Source organism: Emys orbicularis, chromosome 16, assembly GCF_028017835.1.
Source record: "Emys orbicularis isolate rEmyOrb1 chromosome 16, rEmyOrb1.hap1, whole genome shotgun sequence".
Classification (NCBI taxonomy): domain Eukaryota; kingdom Metazoa; phylum Chordata; order Testudines; family Emydidae; genus Emys; species Emys orbicularis.
Window position 1 is genome coordinate 17,728,028 of NC_088698.1, and position 23,793 is coordinate 17,751,820.

Genomic DNA, 23,793 nt, shown 5'->3' on the forward strand with positions numbered 1-23,793 from the left:
TGGGTGAGTCTTGTGGGCAGAGCCAAGGAGACACAGGCGGTGGGAAGAGGGGTGAGGCCAGATAGGCCACTATGGGGAGCACCAGTGTAGGAGCCAGTTCCAGGGAGCAGCAAGGAGCAGCAGTGGCCACCCCCTGCCTTCTCACAATGGGGGAGTTGGAGGTGGCAGCAGAGCCAAAATTGAACCAAACCTGAGCCCCATCCCCTGAAGCTCAGGTTGTGCCATCCTCCCACCCCTGAATTGAGCCCTACATTGCCTATGCCGTAATCAGGCCCTGCCAGTGGTACACACTGTGCATGCGGCTGCAGGCACCACTGCATTTTAGTCAAGAAAAAAATTGAAATGCCCCTACACGCTTGCAAAGCTTTCCCCCCCCCCCCCCCCCCGTATCTAAAGCCACTGCATGTTACAAAAACAAAACAAAACAAAAACTTGTGGTCTGTCTCATCTCCCTGCCCATGCTCACTGTTGAAAACACCTTTCATATCTAAGGCTGGGAGCCACCTAAGCTAGACAATGAAAGATGCCAATTAGAGGGTTGTATCCTAATGGAGATAGGTGCCTAAGCCTAAAAGCAGGCTGCAGGGAGGCACCTATCTCTGCTTGCCATCCACAAGTGGGGAAGATGGGCATTGGGCTGTCTAGGTCACATGCAAGGCCTAAAGCAACAGGAGCAACTGCTCTCCCTTATACCCTTTAGCCTAGTTGGTAGGGTACTCACCTAGGAGTTGAGAGACCCCCTGGCTCAAATCCCTTCTTCTCCTGAGGGGGAAAATGGATTCAAACAGGTACCTGCTACTTTTCAGAGTGCCCTAACCACTAGGCTATAGAGTCATTCCAGCTCTTTCACTTACCCAGTTAATATTTAATTATTCAATTCAAGTGAAACAACATCAACAGGAGGGAGTGAGGGAGCCGCATATCAGAATATTCCATAGGCTAATGGTTAGGGCATGCACCTGACAGGTGGCCCATCCCTGTTCAAATCTCTTCTTCCCTCCGGGAGAAGGAGGAAGTTGGCCTGGGGAACCTCCCCCATCCTGGGCTCATTCACTAGGCTAAAGGGAGGTTCCCTCTAGCAGTTTTGTGTGAACTTGCTTGGAGGGACCCCATCTGGTAGGCAGCCTCTGAGCACGCTACCAGATCAGCCCCCTCCTCCCATGTGACTTAGGCAGCCAAACCCCTATCTTTCCTGGTTTGGGAATCATTCTGGGGCTTAGAAGATAGGTGTCTGGGTGCCTATCGTGAGGCAGCAGCAGCACCAGTGCCCATGGTCACGCAGGAGGTAGGTACACAGCACCTAGAGTGAAGCTGTAGTGCACATAGCATAAACTAGGTGCCAAGTGAGTTTAGGTGCCTGTAGGATTAAACAGCAGCCAGGCTGGAGTTTGGTGAATCACAATGGTGCCTAAAAACAGGACTTAGGTACTTAAGAACCTTCATAAATCATACCCATTTTCCTTACTTCAGAGTGAGACTCAAGCCATAGTACAGAGCACATTCTACCCACTAAAAGAATGGGGGTAGGGAAGTCTGCTGACTAGTTTCCTTTTCATAGGGCATGCTGGGAATGGGAGGAGTCCAGGGGCATATATAATACAGGCTCTCCAGCTTCTCAGTTAGCGTTTGAGAAAGTGGTGCACGTGGGTGATAGCCTGTGGGTTTTCAATCAGCTAACTGGAGTGGGTTGACATTTTTTTGTGTTTATCAAATCCTGAAATTAATAGAAAAACTTGGAATTATTTTTATAAAAAAGAGTAACTTTCTGAGTGGGTAAAGAAATGGCTGAAATGTTTGATTTTCAAAATTTAGGGAAAGGAGGGAGCCAATTTTTTTCTTGATCTACAAAATATAAGTAAAGCTGGTATATAGGTAAGGGCTTTCTTGTTTGTAAAAACCTAGGATTCGTTTTAAAGGAAACTTTAGGGCAGTAGTAGTACTGTGATCACTCAGCACCTTTGGGGGGCTAGATTGTATGTAAGTCTGCATATGTCTGCTGGTGCAATAAACATCCCCATATTTAAAGAATGCTCTAGCTTTGTTCTCTCTTATCCTATCAGTCTGAAAGAGGTAGGGTATTCTGACTAACACCTGTGACCTGGTGATGGTATCTGTTATACTAAATGCACTCATGATAGATTTATATTTTCAAGAAAAAAATCCAAAGTAGCAATACTGGCTGCTGTTCCTCTATTGATACTTCAAAGCCAAATGGCTACATGGGATTGCAGAATTTCTCTGAAAGAATAGTAAAAAAATAATTCTATAAATATGGATATATAAAATGTTGTTTCACTTGAATGCAACAGCTATGTCAAGAATAGAATCCTGCTTTGTTTGATCTATTAGAAATCACAGCATGCAAAACAGATATTCATCATGGGTCTGGCATCCCTGTAGACATGCAGAAAGTTAAGCTTTGTTTCACAGGTGTTGGTTATATCATAGCCTGTTGCATGTTATCTAGTATACAAAGCAACTTTTCATGGCTGGCTGACCATTTTGATATGTGGGACTTAATTCACTTGACCTGGCAGCATTTTACCAGTAATCTTATCAAACAAATTATTTTTTATAAGGCTTGACAGTGTCTCAGTATTTGTTATATAAATGTTTTTGTTTATAATGTTATTTATATATACACAGGTTTATTATTTTTAAAACATTATATATAAATTTGGGTCTTGTATTAATTCTCTTGGGAGCCTGGAAGCCTAGAACCAAAATCTATCCTTACTGAATTTGTGGTTTTTCCCTTGATTGTGATAGGCTTGCTCATTGCTAATGAGCTGCTGATCTCAAAGGTGTCTTAAACCCCAAAAACCAGACTTACAGTTCAGATTATATCAATTCCAACACACATGCACGCTCACATCTGTGTAATGAATCTAATTGTGACATACTACACAACTATCTCAGAAATGTGACCTAGATATGTGGAGAGATGGGACTAGAACCCTTTTCCTTCTTCAGCTCCAAAAAATACTCCAGTGCTCAAGTGAAACATGCACTCCTGTTGCTAGTAGTACTAATAGGTCATTTATCTGCTCTGTGAGCCAGCCATTCAAGGGCAATATTACTCACCCACTGATGAATAGAAAGCCAGTAGTTTCCTGCTGCAGTAGGTACTACAGAACGCAAGATCACCCCATTGGGCTGTAATCCCAGCAACCTCTAATCAAGAGGGGACGAGTGAAGGATGGAGTGACTATCTTGCTTCCTTGCTTTTATCACTTCTGTAGTGGATCTGGCATTAATTTAATGATTTTGATATTTTGTAAGTTAGAAGCAGGTGTTTGTAAGTCTTTTCCACATAGGTTCTTTGCAATGCTTAGAAAAAGCTAGAGCATGTAATAGAAGTGCCCACTGAGATGCTGTAAAGAATGTTCTGATCTCTTAGAGGCATCATTCTAGCAGGCTGGGTTATGATTAGTGTGACATGCTGGCTGCAGACAATGCAGTTAGAAGGATGGAAGGTGGATAATGCAGCCACCTGTACTGAGGACTCAGCTGCATTATGACTTGTCAGTGCACACTGTGTCTTATGGATGTCATTTGCCGGTTTCTCATTTGGATGGATTCCTATTGTGCAATAATTCCTTGTGTGAATATTTGGGCTGAAAATTGTTCTGAGAGTCCCTTCAGCTGTTGTAATGCAGAAGTGCTGGCGCCTAGCCATATCCAGACTGACTTATAAAGGAACATGGTAAGGAAGCAGTTTCTTCTTCTTGTATCCCTGGGAATTTAGATCTCCTATGGCATGAGGTGAGATCTCACTTATCTCCTGCTGCCCATTTCTCTCTATACCGACATGAATGCCTCTAGTACACAACTCCTCATTAGTTGTCCTAGGTGCTGAAAAATTGGAATTTGCTTCTGACTTTTGATCTCATGTCGGAGCACAACACTGATAAAATGTGGTGTGTTTGCTTGGGAAGCCTGTCGTTTTGGAGTCTTTGGCCCAGATCGACAAAGGCATTTAGGCTCCTAACTTCCTTTGATTTCATAACCTCTTCCTGTTCACATCTCCTTTAGCATTTGATTCTGCCTGGGTTTACAACAGAGATGGGGAGTTATGGACTTAGGCTTAGATCCTCAAAAGTATTTAGGTGCCTCAATATCTTTGAGGATCTGGGTCTTAACCCCCAGATTTGGAATTGAGTGAGTGTTGTTTTTCCTATTTCATGTTGGTTACTTTCCTAAAAACACTACACACTGTGACACAGATCAGTAATATCTGTTTGAAGAGTGTGGGGGAGTGTTGCAGATCAACACTGAGGTGCACTGGGAGAGCTGTGCTGGGAAGCGCTCAAAGTACTTCCTGCATTTTATCTAGTTCAAGTCAGGGCAAGGAGTCTCTCACCTTCATGAGTGGTAAATGTGCTATTAAATGTTATAAAAGGTAACGAAGAGGACTGCACTGTATGTTTGGGCATTGCTATGTGAGTGTGAGACAATTCTTCCTTGCCAAAAGTGCAGAGAGTCAGCAGGTGGAATAAAAAGGAGATCTAAAAAGAGAAACATTTTGCTCATAATTAATTTTGAAACGATCCCCCTCCACCCCCAAAGTGCTTCAGTCAAATACTCCCCTAGTCTAACCTCAGTGAGAGTTGCCAATGCCAACCATCTGGTTTTCGACTGGAACACCCGTTTGAAAAGGGACCCTGGCAGCTCCAGTCAGCACTGCTGACCGGGCTGCTAAAAGTCCGGTCAGTGGCGCAGGGGGGCTAAGGGAGACTCCTTGCCTGCCCTAGCTCCACCTGGCTCCCAGAAGTGGCTGGCATGTCCGGCTCTTAGGCTCAGGAGTGGCCATGGGGGCTCTGCGCGCTGCCCCTGCTCAGAGTGCCAACTCTGCAGCTCCCATTAGCCAGGAACCGTGGCCAATGGGAGCTGTGGGGCAGCGCCTGTGGGCACGGGCAGTGCAGAAAACCCCCTGGCTCCCCCACCTGGAAGTCGGACATGCTGGCCACTTCCGGGAGCTGCCTGAGGTAAGCACGGCCTGGCTGGAGCTCACACCCCGACCCCCTTCCCGTGCCCCAAGCCCCTGTCCCAGCCCTGAGCCTCCTCCTTCACCCTAACTCCCTCCAGGAGCCCACACCCCCTCCTGCACCCCAACCCCCTGACCCAGCCCATAGCCCCCTCCTGCACTGCAAATCCCTCATCCCCAGCCCCACCCCAGAGTCCATACCCCACAGCCAGAGCCCCCATCCTCTCCCACACCTCTACCCCAGCCCTGAGTCCCCTCCTGCACCCCAAACCCATCATCCCCAGCCCCATCCCAGAGCCCACATCTCCAGCCAGAGCCCTCAGCCCCTCCCGCACTCCAACCCCCCTGCCCCAGCCTGGAGCTCCCTCCCGCACCCTGAACACCTCATTTCTGGCCCCACCCCAGAGCCCGGAGCCCTCACCCCTCCCGCACCCCAACCCCCTGCCCCGGCCCGGTGAGAGTGAGTGAGGGTGGGGGAGTGTGAGTGACGGTGGGAGGGGGTATGGAGTGAGCGGGGGTGGGGCCTCAGAGAAGAGGTGGGGCCTCGGGAAGGGGTCAGGGCAAGGGTGTTCGGTTTTGTACAATTAGAAAGTTGGCAAACCTTAACCTCACTGAAATGAATGGATTTATGGTAGGACTGAGTTCGGCCTCTCTCTTACCCTTGGTAAAGTGCAGAGGAACCGTGATGTAGGTGGACTAGCAGGTACTGGCTTTTATAACTCACAATAACAACAAAATTCCCTGCTGTGTGGTCAGGTAGAATGGGCAGAGAAGTGTGGAACTGGAACACAGAAGAGCTGAATTAAAAAGGAAATCCAGGACATTCCCAGGAGAATTAAACCTGTGACAGTCCCCACAATAAATAGAAATCTGGGACTGTCTGACTGTATGTGGACATGAACATTTGCCAGTTCTGTTGCCTCATTCACTTCAATGTCATCCAGTAGCTCTGAGCTTTTGATTTCAGTGTTCGGCAGCACATCTCATTTTTCCTCCTCTGCTTTTTGTGAAGAATCCTTATTACATTTGCTTATGTGATGAATGTCCTCTCAAACTACACTCCACTAACATGGGGTGCAGGGGTTGGAGGAGTTTTCTCCACCCCACTGTTTTTAAACACCTCAGGACAAACTAAAGTAGGCCAGGTATTTGACTCCATAATAGGGAGCCAGATTAGCCAGATTGTTCTTATGAGTGTCTAAGGGGGCTTAACATAGGAAATTGAGTCCGGTGGTCTGATAAAGAGAAAAAGAAAGGAGGGGCTTGTGGTTAAGGCACTGGCCTAGGATTTAGGAAAGCTGGGTTGAGTTCCTGGTTCTGTTACAGTCTTCCTGTGTGACCTTGCCTGAGTCTCTGTGCCTCAGTCCCACATCTGTAAAATGGAGATAATAATCAAGAATCCGTGTATTCCGTACCCATGGAGCTTGTTGCAAAATTCACCTCTTTCAACTGAAAATTATGCTCCAGAATCTCAACTTTTATTTGTAAAGAATTGTTTCTAGCCCTCATAGTTTTTAAGGTGATCTTTAAAAAGTGAACAGTGAAAAACGGTGCTTGCCCAAGTCTGCAGACAGCCTGAAACAATGGCTCTGAGAGGTGTGAACTGTCCCATTAATCTTAGTCAGGATGCCATGGACTACGGTTCTGTGGCTGAGAAATTTGGCATTTTTCCACAGAATTCAGCTCTCTTGCTGTGGAATTGGTCACTTAGCAGCAGCCAGACATCCAAGGTTTTGTTTTGTCTCCCTAAGGTGCTAGAACTTGCTTACAAGATTTCCCCACAAGGGGCAGTTAATCGGTTTATAAGTGAAAACTCCCTGCATGGTTCTGTGTTCCCAGAGCTTGAGTACAGTTTGCATTCAAGGAGAAGCAGAGCCCCAAGTGTAGACAGGGGAACTGAGCTGCCTGGAGAACAATGCAGCACCAAGGCTCAGTGATTGGGGATGAGAACCACTGAAGTTTGCTACAAGCTTCCTCTTCTCTGGTCTTCTTGTGGGAAAGGAGGTTCTGAGCTTCTGGACAGTATAATGACAACTGAGGACTGTGAAGACCTGGAGAGCATAATGTAAAAAAACCCCAAAATAATCTTTGGATACAAAATTAGTCAATAAACGTGTGTGTGTGTGTGTGTGTAATTCTAGTAGGTGTGAAGGATGAGAATTGAATAAATTAACATTGCTGAAGAATTTGGTACCTTTGTGGTGTGGACTACACAGGGCTCTGATAATACTTCCTGTGTCTATTTAGTCTATATGCTCTGTATGAACAGTGTCTACCACAGTTGGGTGCTGGTCTCTGGTGGGGCTTTTAGGTGCTACTGTAATACAAATAATACATTAAAGCTTGGGAGATTCTAAAAAGCTCTAACCATTTTTTCATTCTGGTGTTGTTTGTTTTGTGTTGGCTGGCAAATCTTGCTAGCTTTCCTTTTCCTGCATATTGCCTTTCCTGCTCTTCCTGGCTTCTCTGTTGTAGGATAAGAGCTGTTAGTCACATTTAAAGGGATTTATTTTATTTTAAGAATAACAATTCGCCCCCAGGTACAGCTCCTGTAGTCCCCAAACTCTAATTTGCAGAGCAATTCCATGTTCAAGTTGCTGTTTGTCACAATGCTGAATTGTTCTAGTGGAGGGGACAATGGTTTGGGGCTCAGGAGCCTGGGCTCAATCCCCAGGTGAACCACAGATCTGCTGCATGACCTTGGGCAACTCATGTCACGTTTATGGGCTAACTGCATCTTGGACCTTTCCTGGTCCTTGTGAGCTCACCCCCTCTCCAGTCAGGCCTCAAGCTGTCACTGTCTCTGTGTGGAATCATGTGATTCTACCACTCTCTGAGTAGGCTGTAGTCCCCAGGTACTACCCATGATTACCTCAGCTGATCGGACTTGGGTTCAGTATCTCCCTCTGGGAGCTATGACAATGGTGTCCAGTGACCAAACAGCCTTCTTAAAGCAAAGTAGGGTGACCAGATGTCCCGATTTTATAGGGACAGTCCCGATTTTTGGGTCTTTTTCTTATATAGGCTCCTATTACCCCCCACCCCCTGTCCCGATTTTTCACATTTGCTGTCTGGTCACCCTAAAGCAAAGTATTATGTAGTTAGAACAAAAGCGTTTAACAGAAAACAGCTCTTAAAAACAATAAACCAGTCTATACCCAGGCCTGCTTTTCCCCAAGGCTTACCATTCCCTGGATCTGGGGAAAGACACAGCTCTTTCAGACTCCTCCACAGCGTCGCTTTCTGTGGGTGGTATGTCTACACTGCAAAGAAAAACCTGAAGCACCGAGTCTCAGAGCCTGGTTTGCTTATGTGGACCCAGTGTGGTGCTTCCTTTAGGGTAGCCAACTTTCTAATTTGTGAAAACCAGACATTCAGCGCTGGAACCTCCCTCCCCCCTGCTCTGCCTCTTCCCTTGAGGCCCTGTCCCCCCCCCCCCCCCACACACACACACACACCCATCACTCACTGCTCTCTCCACCTCCCTCCTCCCACCAGCTGAGCAGGGCTCTAGGGATGGAGGGGTGACTGGGGCAGGACGTTTGAGGGAGAGCTGTGCTCTGGGGATGAGGGGTGATTGGGGCAGGATGGGGGGCAGCACCCTGGGGATGGGGGACAAAGGAGGCTGAGAAGGGGGCCCAGGTGGTGAGCCCAGCCACCAGCCCCACTCCTCAAACGCCATGTACTTCAGGATCCCTCCCCCTGGACGCCGGTACCTCTCTCCGCTGGAACCAGGCAGTTCCTGAGTACTCCTCCTGCTCCAGCAGCAACTGCTCTTCCCTCCCTCCTGGTGCGGAAGCCGATTGCAGACGGTTACCCAGGTAACCGGACTTTTGGTGTCTAGTCAGTACTACCTGGCAACCCTAGCTTCCTTGATAGTTTTTCCTTCAGCGCCTATTAAGCTAGAACAATACAGTCCTAGAGAAAAGTCTTATACCCCATGTACAATAACTTTACCTCATTAACCAGATCACATAGTGTTCATAATGTTATTACCACTCAGTATTTTTAAATTATTACAAGCAATTCCACATCTGTCTCAAGATACTTAATCTATCCTGTGCCTCAGTTCCCCTTCTGTAAAATGGAGATAATCCTTCCCTGCCTCACAAGGGTATGGTGGAGTTAAAATCCCTTAATAATTGTGATACTATGTTGGTGAGAGCCATATAAATAGCTAGATAAACAGTAGTTTTCGTGCTGTGATGCTTCCTGCTAATCAAAACTTTGATTTAGGACTTCATTATGGGATTTTGAAGGGATATTTGACCAATTAAAGTCAAAAGCAGAGAGGGGATACACATAGCTGCTTCATGTTCAGAGTTTCTTTGGGGGTAAATTTAGTTGTGATCCGGAATAGAACAGGTAACAGTTATGCAGAACACTGAACCAAACTACAGAGTGACCTGGAGATACCAAAGCATTGGGGCCTGAAATCAACAGTCAGTGCTACAAAATGTAAAGCCCTACACTTGGAGATGGGAACAAATATAGTCAAGTCGCAACATCCATCAGTTAAAGTCAGTTTATTTTAATTTTCTCTCCTTGTTACATTCTGATTATTTTCATGCTACTAAACACTCTAATGGTTCCAGGGAAAGAATGGGATTGGAACTGGAAGGGGAGGTGTCCCTGAGAGGATCTTAAGAAATGGTCCACAGTGGGCTAAATCTTTCTCTATATACGTGATTAGCTACTCTCATCCCTAATGTCCACTCATAGACTGCAATGGAAGTGAATTTGCCCACTGAGATTACTCATATCAGTTAAAAAGCAACAGAGGGTCCTGTGGCACCTTTAAGACTAACAGAAGTATTGGGAGCATAAGCTTTCGTGGGTAAGAACCTCACTTCTTCAGATGCAAGTAATGGAAATCTCCAGAGGCAGGTATAAATCAGTGTGGAGATAACGAGGTTAGTTCAATCAGGGAGGGTGAGGTGCTCTGCTAGCAGTAGAGGTGTGAACACCAAGGGAGGAGAAACTGCTTCTGTAGTTGGATAGCCATTCACAGTCTTTGTTTAATCCTGATCTGATGGTGTCAAATTTGCAAATGAACTGGAGCTCAGCAGTTTCTCTTTGGAGTCTGGTCCTGAAGTTTTTTTGCTGTAAGATGGCTACCTTAACATCTGCTATTGTGTGGCCAGGGAGGTTAAAGTGTTCTCCTACAGGTTTTTGTATATTGCCATTCCTGATATCTGACTTGTGTCCATTTATCCTCTTGCGTAGTGACTGTCCAGTTTGGCCAATGTACATAGCAGAGGGGCATTGCTGGCACATGATGGCATATATAACATTGGTGGACGTGCAGGTGAATGAGCCGGTGATGTTGTAGCTGATCTGGTTAGGTCCTGTGATAGTGCTGCTGGTGTAGATATGTGGGCAGAGTTGGCATCGAGGTTTGTTGCATGGGTTGGTTCCTGAGTTAGAGTTGTTATGGTACGGTGCGTGGTCCAACAGAACTCCACTGGCCATCACCTACAGCCCTCAGCTTAAACCTCTCCAACGCATCATCAGTGATCTACAACCCATCCTGGACAATGACCCCTCACTTTCACAGACCTTGGGAGGCAGGCCAGTCCTCGCCCACAGACAACCCGCCAACCTTAAGCATATTCTCACCAGCAACCACGCACCGCACCATAACAACTCTAACTCAGGAACCAACCCATGCAACAAACCTCGATGCCAACTCTGCCCACATATCTACACCAGCAGCACTATCACAGGACCTAACCAGATCAGCTCTTATCCAGAAGCAGTTTCTCCTCCCTTGGTGTTCACACCTCTACTGCTAGCAGAGCACCTCACCCTCCCTGATTGAACTAACCTCGTTATCTCCACACTGATTTATACCTGCCTCTGGAGATTTCCATTACTTGCATCTGAAGAAGTGAGGTTCTTACCCACGAAAGCTTATGCTCCCAATACTTCTGTTAGTCTTAAAGGTGCCACAGGACCCTCTGTTGCTTTTTACAGATTCAGACTAACACGGCTACCCCTCTGATACTTCATATCAGTTAGGTGGGCATGATCTGACCTAATAAGGAAAACATTTGAATGTCACTTATTAGGGCACTAGCCTTGCCTTGAGTTATGGGCTTTAAGAGGCCAAACAGCACAAATGCACCAGAGTATTTGCTAATTTGCAAATATGCCCTTATTGTCCTCAGTCCCTGATTTTTCAAGGGTGCTATAGTTCTAAAGGGGCATTTCAAGAGCCAGACACAAAGTCAACAGATTTATGCCCAGTTTAGCTGGTAGTTCCCTGTGAGATGCTAAAGGACTATAGAGGGAAATATTTTAAAAAGATAAAGGAAGAAAGGAGCATTGTTTTCTGAATGACGGCTTTAGAGGTAGATTTATTATATATTTACAGAAACCATCTTGAGTAGAGAAATATACATCTGAAAAACACTTAAGACTGTCTCCTCTTGCAAGAGCTTTAACCATGACATTATTTTAAATGCCAATTAAGGCATGTGATTCATCCAGCCTGCAAAAAGCATGTGTAATCTGAAAAATCATCCTCCTTTTCCACCGCAGCCTAAAGGCAGGCTGCCTGGTCTCTCTGCAGGTGTTTCATTACTTCATGGGCTGGTATAGCAGCCAATGCTCCTCTGCACCTGACCTCCCATGGAGGATTTCGATCACTGGATCTGTGGACTCAGTCCATTCCCCACTCCTCCAAGTCCGTTCCTATTTGACCGTGGGCAGCACTAAGTTCTGTTCCAGGTTGCATGGGAGGAGCTGGAGACTCCAGTTCACTGCTGTGGCTCACCAGGCAGCCCCCACATGAGGCTATAAATGGTGTGAACCTCCACTGCTTCACTTACAGATAGCAATTGTATCACGCTCCTGTGTTTGACTATGAAGGTCTGACTTTGATACATGTTGTAGAACCTGAGTACACTATAAGCCTTCAGCGCTTGGTGAAATTGAAAAGCTTCACTTTTTAAATGGATAAAAGGAAATACACTTTTACAGCACATTGTTCTTCTTATAGCGCCAACTGTGTCTTAGTGCTTTACAAACATAGCAAAGGAAGGTCACTGCCCCAAAATGCTTACAAACTAAGGTGATTACCAAATGGAGTCAAGCAAGATTTTCTCCTCCTGCCTCAGTATTGCTCAGTCAGGTGCTTTATGATGGCTTTAAGCCTTCATTTGGAGTAAGTATGATTCTCAATTGCTGAGGAGAAGGTACTGTCTGTTTTATCCTTTGTTGCATAAGAGGTAATACAAATTTAAAAGTGAAAAGAATAGAGTGCACTCCTTACCTGTGATTGCTTGTTTATAGTCTAAATAGATTCTAGTTATTTCCATCTTTCAACTACATCAGCGCATATGGCAGTCGTTGCTTTTCTCAGATAAACTGGGGGCCGACTATTTAAAAAGAGGAAGGAAGCAGGCTATAGAACTTTCAAGCAGTGATGTGAGAAGCCTTTGAACATATTTTACTTGGTGATGGTGATATATAGCACAGATAAGAATTTCCACCAAGGGGCATTATATCTCGAGTTGACTTTTTAATTGATTTGGCTCCTCTGATCTCTACTATAGTAGACATGCACAACTAGCCTTTGGAATGAGTCCAGGGTGTAATGGAAAGTTCACTGAAACCCCATCAGCTCTTGTTAAACCTCAGTGAATTTCAACCCAGCACATTTCCTTTGACTAATTAAATGTAGTTAAGCTGGAGATGGATTTGAACCTCTGGCTCACAACTATATTTCACTAGGAAAGAGATGATAAAAAACCCCTTTTGTGATGGATAACTGCACCTGGCAGTTTAAGGTGGATATTTTTGCAACACCTCTCATGTGGCCAGGTTCAGAGTCCTTTCTTCATCAGTTGCAATATTGAACTGGTAAATTCTCTAACTTCTACTTTTTCTGGCCCCAACCCCCTTTTTTATGTAATACCCCAGGTGTTTTATACTCTGCATTTGTATCACCTTCCATCACTAATTTACCTCTTAGCAGCGGTATGTTGCCAGGGTAGCTACTATATTATCCTTACTCTTACAAATGAGGTACAGAGATTTGGTAATTTATCAAAGTAAGCCTGGGAGAGCTGGAATAAAGCCTAGGTCTCCGGAGTCCTAGGCTTGTGCTTTTGACACGAGACCATATATTGTGTATGATGCTCAGACATACTCTTTTATGTCAAAAAAATTCCAGGCACACTTTTTTTTAATAAAAGACTTTATTTACAGTTGCAGGTGCTTGGCACCTTTGATTATCGGGTCCTATGTATTTAGATGTACAATAATCCCCCAATATCTTCAGCAGGAGCCAAAAATGGAAGATGTCTTCTTGTTGTCACTGTATTGACTGTACATCATCAGAAAACTGCTTCACATGTGACTTTGGGCAGGAAAACAGTATATGAAAAATCCCTCCTGCCTCAGCTATGTAAGAGGTGCATCCGCTCTTCAGCGCTTATGGCTAAGAAGGCTCTCCTGTGTTTCCCCACCATGAGGTGCAAACTGTGCCGTACACATCAAACTTTTCCCAAACAGCTCTTGAATGCTCTATCTTCCAAATGCTTTGCTCTGTTTAATAGCAGGGATGGGCCAGGCTTGCAAAATTCAGATCCAGGTCTGAACTTTTCCAAAGTGTGTTTGGTTTGGTCTCTCTCTAATACAGGTGCTACTGAAAGAAGGAAAGTAGCATGGATTAGTGGCTTGGCCGCTGGTCTGAGTGTCAAGAGGCTTGGGGTCTGGTCCCAGCTATGCGGCTGGCCTGCTATGTGACCAGAGGCAAATGCCTTTTCCTCTCTAGGTATTTCCTTACCTAACCTTTGTCTCATCTGCTTACACTGTAAGTTCTTCAGAGCAGGGATTGTTTGTACAATGCATAGTGTAATAAGGTCCCAATCTTGGTTGGGGCTACAAGATGCTAGTGAAATATGACTAATGTCAAACCATTGCCCAGATTCCAGTGATTATTTTACTATCCCTTACTTGTACAATTTTTTGGTCAAATGCTGCCCCCAGGTAAATATTTGTTTTTAATGAAGAGGGTGTAGGAAAATAAACTCTGAATTTATCAAACAAGAACAGGCTGGTACAACTTAAGAAAACAGTTAATTGGAAGGTTTTCAATGAAGTTTATACCAGTGATTATCAAATTCTGCCTTCTTGTTGGCCCATCTTATTATCTAATTAGGCTCTACCTTGCTGAGCTGCTTCTGTCTGCATGGCTGAACAGCACTGAGCCAATTACTTCACATTATTGTTGCATCACCCTAATACTGTGTAAATTGATTTGAGTTAAAAGAGATTCTCTCTGAACTGTAAACCAGCACCTTGAGTTTTGTACAGAAATACATTTTTTCATTCCACCTGAGGAAGGAGGTGTGCTAAACTCCGATCAAACATTAGATACAGTTCAGTAGTCATATAAGCAAACCTCAGAAGATTCTGATTTGATTTGGATAAGCAGCTCAAAGTTTGGATGTTTGTCTGAACTTTTTGGGGCTCCCTGTGAAATTCTTTTCTTTCCCCCCCCCCCTCAATATTTTTTTTTGGGAATTTTGAATTATTCCATTTTATCTATGCGTGTTTGGGTCCTGCCCCCGGGGAGTAGGCAGTGCTAGCGGGTGTTACAGAGTGAGCCTGCCCTGCACTCACCCCCCCAGCTTGAACCTAACCCGACCCTCACCCCACAGCCATGGCTCCTGTCCTGCAGGGCTGGGCCCAGCTCTGGGCATTGCAACCTGGCATGCAGGGTCACAATGCCACTCAGGTTTGGCCCAGCTGCCCCTCCGTCATGATGATGGAGGGGCAGCCAGGCCAAACCAGAGTGGCACTGTGACCCTGTGCACCAGGTTGCAGCACCAGGAGTGAGGAGCCAGGCCAAAGACCATGGGACAGGAGCCACCTCTGCCGAGTGAGTTTGTCATTTTATATGTTGTTTTGCATTTTATTTCATATTTGTTATAAAACACAGTTTTCTGCTTATCTTTCTGCTCCCCATGAAGCAGTGGAGGCTTCTTAAGACAGTATTCACCTGCTCTGGTTTCTGTTACCAGCAGCAAGGTTATTGTTGCAGGCTATTGTAAAACAGTTCTGAACCTACGACATCCAAGCACCCCTGAACTCTGAAGGAGTTTGGATACAGATCTTGCCTTCTTGTCTTGCTCTAAGTGCACCATAAAACAAAACCCTTCCCTAACTTACCAAATAAATCACACATTCTTCCTCACCCAATCAGCCATTAAGAAAGAACAGCAATCACACTCACTGCTTCTGTTCCTTCCCTCTTGCAAACCCTACCCCCTCCTTAAAAGCTTGGCAGAATACATTGGCCTTTCAGTGTGTCCTGAAGGTCAGCTGATTCATTCTGTGTCAGGTCCGGTTGGGAAGCAAGTTCCGGAATTCTGGGCCCCACCCTGCAAGTAGTTGCCTCTTGTTAAAACCAGGGCATTGTCATCTCAGGTGTCTCTGCTGATCACCTGCTAAGATATCTCATCACCAGAGAGGTAGTCTGTCAGATAACTAAGTCTGAAATGATTTGGGCCTCTTTTTTTTTTTTTTTTTTTAGTCAAAACTATCAAGACAAGAAGTCTGCCACAAAACAGGCCAACCCAAAACCCTAATACAAGCCTCCTTAATTTTGGTGGGAAGGTTGGGTTTGGATTCAAGCTTTGTGGCTCAGATCTTTTTCCAGTACCTGTGTCTAATTATTTATTTATTATTATTATTATTATTTTATTATGTGTATTACCATACTGCCTAGGAGCCCTAGTCATAGACTAGGACCCCAGTGTGTTAGGAGTTGTACAAACACAGACCAAAAAGACAGTCCCTGACCCAGGGAACTTGCAATCTAAGTATAAGACAAGACACAACAAATGGTTATAGACAGACAGAGGAGTACAAAGAAACAATGATACAATACTGTATGGTAGGCAGTAGTCTCTGCCTGGTCGCTTTCAGAGTTTCTGGCCTCCACTGTATCAAAGCTTATTCTGTCTTCCACATGATGACCATGGAATTAAACCCAGGTCTCCCACCTGCAAATACAGTGGATTCATATTAGGTTTCATTGTTTAAAAATATGTTTCTTTGATGTTCACTATGCTCCTTCATTTGTATTTTTTTTTGTCTTGATGTCCATAGGATTAAATAAAACTTTAATTTGGTATTGGAACAAATAACCTTTTTCAATTATCTAAAAACAGGTGAACTGTAATTGTATGACACATAAGTCCTACTTCTTAGCACCAAGTGAAAAGGTTTGTCTGCTGTTTAATTTAGTAAAGGAAGTCAGTTTTTAATGCTTAAGTGTATCTGACACCTAGTAAGTTTTATTTGTTAATCTTTTTAACTTTTCATTTTATCGTGACAGGGTTCTGAGAGCAAATAAGATAAATGAGATTAAATCTGTCATCCTGAATTACTCTGCAAGGGGTTATGTGCAGAATTGCTCTATGCCAAAGATGTATAATTATGCAGAAAATGCTGCCTGTGTAATTGTGTGCTTAGTTCAGAGATTCATAACTATCTACAATATGTGCTTCTGGTGTGTGCTGGCTCTAATTTTTGTAGTAAACAAAACGATTAAAGGGCTCTTCTCTTGGTGAATTTCTCCTTCTAGCACAGCTGAGGAAAAATAATAGCGGTAGTCTGCAGATTTCCTGGTTTGGGTTAGAGATCTAAATTAAACTTGGAATGGGGCTTATTGTGCCCTTTATTTCCAGTTAACTTGAATTTAAATGTTTACTGTTATGTGAGGAATTGCTTCTGTAGGAGGTAGGGAGTCTTCGAGACTGCAGTTGTGCCAGGTGGGGCATATCTGGTTGCTTTGTACCGAAACGTGAAGTCAAAAAAAATCTGGCATTGTCTCCCCCCGCTTATCTTTTGCCTTGTCTAAGGTCACTCACTCTGGTTTCTCCAATGACAGTGTTATTAGGTGTTTCTGTGAAGACAAGGAGGTAGAGCTTCCTCTAATAGGAAATTGACTAGGGTTTAGGAAACAAAGATGCCATGCTGAACCTCATTGTTCCACTTGTGGGTGTAAATCCACATCAGAGATGCCTGGCTTTATTTTCTACCACAGAAAAAACTCTGTAATGCAAACTCCATCAGGGGACTGTATGTTGGTCTTGCAGGCAGTGTGCTGATGGGTCTTTCTAACTGCTTTTGATCCTATGACACTAATGGTACCCAAATTTTACACAATTGCATTTTGTACAATACATCGAAGTGGGTGCTACAAAGGGCACTGCCTGCGACTTATCATTGGGCTTGGTGCACAATAGTAATGTATCAGTATAAATGTCAGAATATCATCACCGCTTAGGAGCATTTTGTGTTGGAATGAGGCATCCTTCCACCAAGTGACCTAGAAAGCCAGCTTCCCTAGAAGTTGGTTCTGCACACTGCTTGGGTGAAATCGTGTCTTGCAGGCAGTCATTTGTGACACCCTGGGAGATGGAGAAGCCACAATGGCATTGAAGCAGCAACCTGAGATAAACAGGGCATGATAACACATTTAGCAAATAATAATTCAAACCACAGGTAAATGTTTAGATGTGGGTTAACTTGCTCACCTCACAGGGATGCTGTGAAGAATAGCTAATGTTGGGAAAGTACCTTGAAAATGTTTGGTGCTAACCTCGAGTTGGGCAACACTGCAGTGGCTTTGGTTCTGCAAAACTGTATCTGTTGGATTTAGGTTTACAGTCCAAAGCCAGGGATGGTTTGAATCCAGATCCAATTTATGTGAATCCCTAAAGTTTTTGAGAGGGCAATGTTTGAATAAATGCATCTAGTTTTGGCCTATACCTTACTGGTATTACTGCTGAAAATCTGTGTACTGGAGATGGGGTATCTCCAAAGTAAAAACAGTGGGAAATTAAAAGAAAACACAGTAACTGTAATATAGTGAATTTGGACAACTGAACTAGATATCAAATTGGGCTGACTTCTTCTGAAAGTGAGGGATGAGAAATACAAGGCAATAACACATACAATGGGCTAGTTCTGTTCCCGTGGGACTCCAGTCTAAGGGTGAAATAATGGCCCCATTGAAATCAAAAGCAAAACAACACCCAAGAAGCAACAGGTGTGGCAACTCACCAGGTAAAGTTGTACAATTGCTGCCTTTGGCATCACCCTTGGTTATCCTTCCTGTGACTGTCCATGGTAAATTAATAAAATTACTCTTTTCTTGGGTAGCCTAACTGGGAATAGTTCTGTAGTTCCAAAAAGTACACACCTGTTGCCAGGCAATTGGCATCAGGGGACATATTTTGTAGGATTGCAGTTGTAGGAAATTACTTTTGCAGTTCTGCTGCACTGGGCTGCAAATTTTGCAGAAATCTGCAACTTAGTGGTGTTGGATTTGGTCCATACTTGAAAGGGAGACCATACTGATTCAGTTCAGGACTGTGGTTTAAAATACAAAACACTTACTCTAGGAGTTGCCAAAAGTCCTTGGTCAAGTACCAAGATGCCAAAGTATATAGTTAACTGGAAGCTTTTCATCTCCAAACTAAGGAGGAGTTTGTCAAGGCACTGAAATATTTTGGAAAGTAAGCAGATGGAGGTGGAGGAAGTCAGTTAACGCCACCAAATGCATTTTTATTTGTGCCTTGGCCTAGACTTGAATCCAAGTCTCCAGAAGAGAAAGGCATCTCTCTTATGGAATCTGCATAAATATGACTGTGAATTTCCCCTCCTGGCATAAAAATTGCAAGGTGCCAAAAGTCATACTTGTTGCACAAAGTATTAGTAGCAAAAGAAACTTCCAAACTTCGGTTAAGGCTTCTGTTATTTTTTGCCTAAAAATGGGGTGAAGGAAGAACAGTTAGAATGTGCTGTTTCTAGGGAATCCTTTGCCCATCAAACTGTACTTTTCATCTGATTTCCCCCCCAGAAGTTCTCCTTCAAAGAAGCTGAGATTATTGCATGAAAGGTTCAGGATAGCTTTGGCTTCTTAAAAACATATCTTTACTGAGATTGGTTTTGGCTTGATCCCAGTTTCTGCTTTTACTTGTCATTTTAATTTACAGAGGAAAAGCTCAGAAGCCCCTTTCATAAGATCTCATTTTACACAATATTTCATGCTACATAAAAATTCTGGAAGGAAAAAGTAGAAAGGAGGAAACCAGATTCTAGCTAATATTTATGATGACTCACTATACCCTTTATTTCAACTTCCGTGAAGTCTTTCAGTTGCGCTACTCATCCAGTAAATGAACAGCTTAGTTTGTGGTTATAGTTTTCCTAATGTTATGCTGTGGTTGTTGGGAATATGACAAGGTAAATCACACACAAGAACTTTAACAGTTATCACATTAATCATTCAAGGCAGTTTCACTCATTAAAAACCTGCTCTGTGTGGCCAATTATCTGTAAGAATGACTTTCCTGTCCTTTGGTTTGCTGACTTGTCCCTTCCCTGCTTGACAAGTGAGGAGCAACTTTATAATCCTTGATTGCTGAGATGTCTTGTCTCATTCACTGGGGAAAATGGATTCATCAGTAGCTGGATGGAATAGAATTATAACAGATTTAGAGAAGGAAGTTCCCTGAGCAGAGTTTATCCCATAACTGCTTACTGCTGGGTTTCTTACACCTTCCTTTGAAGCATCTGGCCATTGTCGGTGACAGGATATTGGTCTCTTCTAGCATGACAGTTCTGCGGTCCACTCCTAAACAAATCCAGCAAATATAGGCTGACTGAAGCAAATAAAGGCATGTAGATCTCTTTAGCTTAGTTGTTAGTAAAGAATCTTACAGGCACTCTGTGAAGTAAAATGTGGGACGCCTGTACTGTTATAGTGGTTGGGGAGGGAAGGAGAGTGTAGGAGAATCTCTGTGTATTGCTCATTCACTAGCAGACGGAACAGGCAAATGGCTCTGTCATTCTAATACTAGCCACAAGGGCCTTTTTAATGGTCTTTCTCCAAGGTCAACAGCATCATTCACAGCTGTTTAAAATGATATGTCTGGAACAGAACAGTTTGAAATAGATTTGGGGAAAGGTTGGTTGCTTTATGAGTATTACTTCTTTTGACAGGGTTCAGCGCTGCAAACAGTCTGGCTCTAATATAGGTGTAAGTAACAGCCAAATATTGGTGATGATGAATGAAATACACTAATGGGGGCAGGGCATTACGCTGCTATGGGCATGGGGTAGTGCCTGACTGTCAGGACTGGTACAGATTAAAGGTGCCCTGTCAGTTGTGAGGACTCAAACTTTTTTGGTTCTATAATTTTTCTTACTTCTGTTTGCAAAATCCATGTGACTTTTTAATATGCTTTTCTTTTTCATAGAATCATAGGAATGTCGGTCTAGAAGGGATCTTGAATGGTCATCTAATCTAGTCTCCTGTGCTGGGCTAGACCTAGATCATCCCTGGCTGGTGTTTGTCCAACCTGTTCTTAAAACCCTTCAGTGATGGGGATTTCACAGCCTCACTTGGAAGCCTATTCCAGAGCTTAACTAACCTTATAGTTAGAAAGTTTTTTCTAATATCTAACCTAAAGCTTCCTTAATGCAGATTAAGCTAATTACTTCTTGTCCTACCACAGTGGATGTGGAGAACAGTTAATCACCATCCTCTTTATAACAGCACTTAACATATTAGAGGGGTAGCTGTGTTAGTCTGTATCTACAAAAACAACGAGGAGTCCGGTGGCACCTTAAAGACTAACAGATTTATTTGGGCATAAGCTTTTGTGGGTAAAAAACCCTACTTCTTCAGATGCATGGCCTTTGTCAGATGCATGGTCCATGCATCTGAAGAAGTGGGGTTTTTTACCCACAAAAGCTTATGCCCAAATAAATCTGTTAGTCTTTAAGGTGTCACCGGACTCCTCATTGTTTTTCTTAACATATTAGAAGACTGTTATCTTTTCTCAAGACTAAACACGCCCATTTTTATTAGCCTTTCCTCATAGGTCAGGTTTTCTAAACCTTTTATCATTTTTGTTGCTTTCCTCTGGACTCACTCAAATTTGTCCACATCTTTCTTGAAGTGTGATGACCAGAACGGGACACAATATTCCAACTGAAGCCTCTCTGGTGCTGAGTAGAGTGGGACAGTTACTTCACATCTCTTACATACGACACTCTTAATACATCCCAGAATGATTTTAGCCTTTTTTGCAACTGCATCACATTGTTGACTCATATTTAATTTGTGATCCACTATAACCTCCAGATCCTTTTCAGCCAGTACTAATGCCTAGCCAGTTATTCCCCATATTGTAGTTGTGCATTGGATCTTTCCTTCCTAAGTGTAGTACTTTGCACTCGTCTTTATTGAATTTCGTTTTGTTGATTTCTGACCAATTCTCTGATTATCAGGGTTGTTATGAATTCTAATCCTGTTTTCCAAAGTGCTTGCAACACCTCCCAGCTTGATGTCATCTGCAGATTTTATAAGCATACTCTCCATTCCATTATCCAAGTCATTAATGAAAATATTGAATAGTACCGGACCCAAGACTGGCCCCTGCTGGACCCCACTAGATATATCCTCACGGTTTGACAGTGAATCATTGAAAACTACTCTTTTGAGTATGGTCTTTCAGCTAGTTATGCACCCATTTTATAGTAATTTAATCTAGACCATATTTCCCTAGTTTGCTTATGGGACTGTTATGTGAGACTGAAGCCTTTCTAAAATCAAGCTATTCAAAGTCTATGGCTTCCTCCATCCACTAGGCCAGTACGCCTGTCAGAGGAAATTGGTTTGGTTTGTCATGATTTGTCCTTGACAAATCCATGCTGGCTATTCCTCATATCCTCTAGGTGCTTACAAACTGATTGTTTAATAATTTGTTCCAGTATCTTTCCAGTTATTGAAGTTAAGCCAATAGGTCTATAATTCCCTGGTCCTCTTTGTTCCCATTTTTAAAGTAGGTACTTCCTTCAGGAGTTTTTTTAGGAGATAAGCTTCCTAGAAACCCTACAACAACAAACCTCTATATACACAATGGAGAAAAATAAACGTGGTTTACGTTTCAGAGTCAAATGTGCAAGGGGCTATAAATGGCAGAATTAATAAATAAATTCCTTTATCAAGGAAAATCATCTTAAGTATAGTCTATGTAGCAGGGAAATTATCTGTGTTCTGCTCTGGTACTCCCATCCCCCTTGGTGCAAGAGCCTTCTCATTTGCAGCTAGAACAGCCTTCCTGTGTCTTGACTCATTAGTTATACACGCTTTACAAATCTCCTTTCTTCTGGAAAACCGTTTACATGGCAGATGCTATGCACAGGATTTTAAGTACATGCTTGCATTCTGTTGGCCCCTGCAGAGCTAACACGAGCTTTAACTAAAGCTTTTTACCCTGTACTTTCCCCATAGAAAGAGGTTTTGCAATGATGTCCAGGAGTGATATTTACAGACTTAAGGGCTCTCACTGGGGAGAACTGAGTAGGAAATAAAAGAGCTTGAAGGAAATTATTTGTTTTCCTATTTGTACATCCTCTGGAGATTGATGATTGAAAGATTCAGTTCTGATTAACACCAGTGGGAATCAGGAGTAACCCCAATTGAAGGCATAAAGTTATTCTGTTTTAGTGACTGAAAGCAGAATCTTTGCCACTGATTACAGAAGTGCCATGTCAGGGTGCAGCAATGACACAAAAAGGAAAATGTGAAGTCATTTAAAAAAAAAAAAAAAAAAAGATTGCTCCATAACACAAGAACCCTACAAATAAACAATTCAGTCCTTTCTGCCCTGTAGAACTATGCTGCTTTACAGAGGGCAGATAATATGTACTGTAGATCATTGAAACCAGCCATAATAGTTGTTTCAACTCCTAGGTAACAAATTCAACCACTGTATGACCTTTGGGGGCTCGTAACGGTGCGTCTCTGCTTGCACGCTGTGAACAGGAAGCTGCTGCTTGTTACAGCATAAAAAGTCCTCATCTGTAATTCTCTTTCTCTGCAGGTGCCCCTGGTTAACAAGAGTCATCTCCCCAGCCATCCCTGTGTACAATGGGCTCGTGTTCTTGTTCGTACTTGCAAACTTCAGCATGGCGACTTTCATGGACCCTGGAGTTTTCCCACGAGGTAATGGGGGATGGGGGTAAAAAATAAGCCAAGACAAACAGTCGGGTTTCCGAAGCAGCACATATGCCATTTGTTTCGTTCCCCCTCCCGTTTTTATCCTCAGCTGGCTGTAAATGCGGGGATGTAGCTAAGTTGTGGATATGCTCCGTCAGTTTCTGAAATTGAAAGGTTTTTTTTTTCTCCTTGTACTTGCTTGAATTGGTAATCTGGGGCCTGGCATTGGATAACGTAGCTCTCATTGAGAAGATAGCCAGACTGATATGATTGCGATTAGTATCCCCTGTGTCATGCTGGCACATTGGATTTAAGTCATTGCCTTCACAATAGGCAGCTGAGCACGGTGCAGTGGAGGGCTGAGCTTCTGAAAGCGGCTGCATTAAAACAGCGATTCACTCCAGCAGGCTTAGAACAAACACAGTAGCACTGAACACTAAAAAAGATAATGATTAAGGCCTGTGTTAGAGTGGTTTTTTTTTAATATATATTGTAAAAGAAATGGCTGTTTAATATAGTGCTGGGGCATAGCTGATTGAACAGGATAAAAACTGTTTGTCTATTGTTATGGGAACGATGACGTGGCTATTTCTTTTAAACCATCAAAATGGGAGAATTACTGCCTCACTTTGTCCCTGTTCCAATAGTCATTCACACACAGCTTGCAACAGAGCCTGCTTTGGGGGAGGTCACAAAACGAATGGCTCCCTGCCCCTTGCAAGGTGCATTTTCTCACCTGCATTCAGTACCTTCTCTTCATTGTTCCCTT

General features: G+C 43.5%; 1 protein-coding gene across 1 annotated transcript in view; it reads left to right on the forward strand.

The window, feature by feature from the left end:
• ZDHHC8 (zinc finger DHHC-type palmitoyltransferase 8) overlaps positions 1–23,793 on the forward strand; it is a 193,702-nt gene that overhangs the window by 135,187 nt on the left and 34,722 nt on the right. Inside the window, exon 2 of the mRNA XM_065417664.1 lies at positions 22,909–23,030. Coding sequence (XP_065273736.1) covers positions 22,909–23,030 — 122 coding nt within the window. The remainder of the gene's footprint in view (positions 1–22,908; positions 23,031–23,793) is intronic.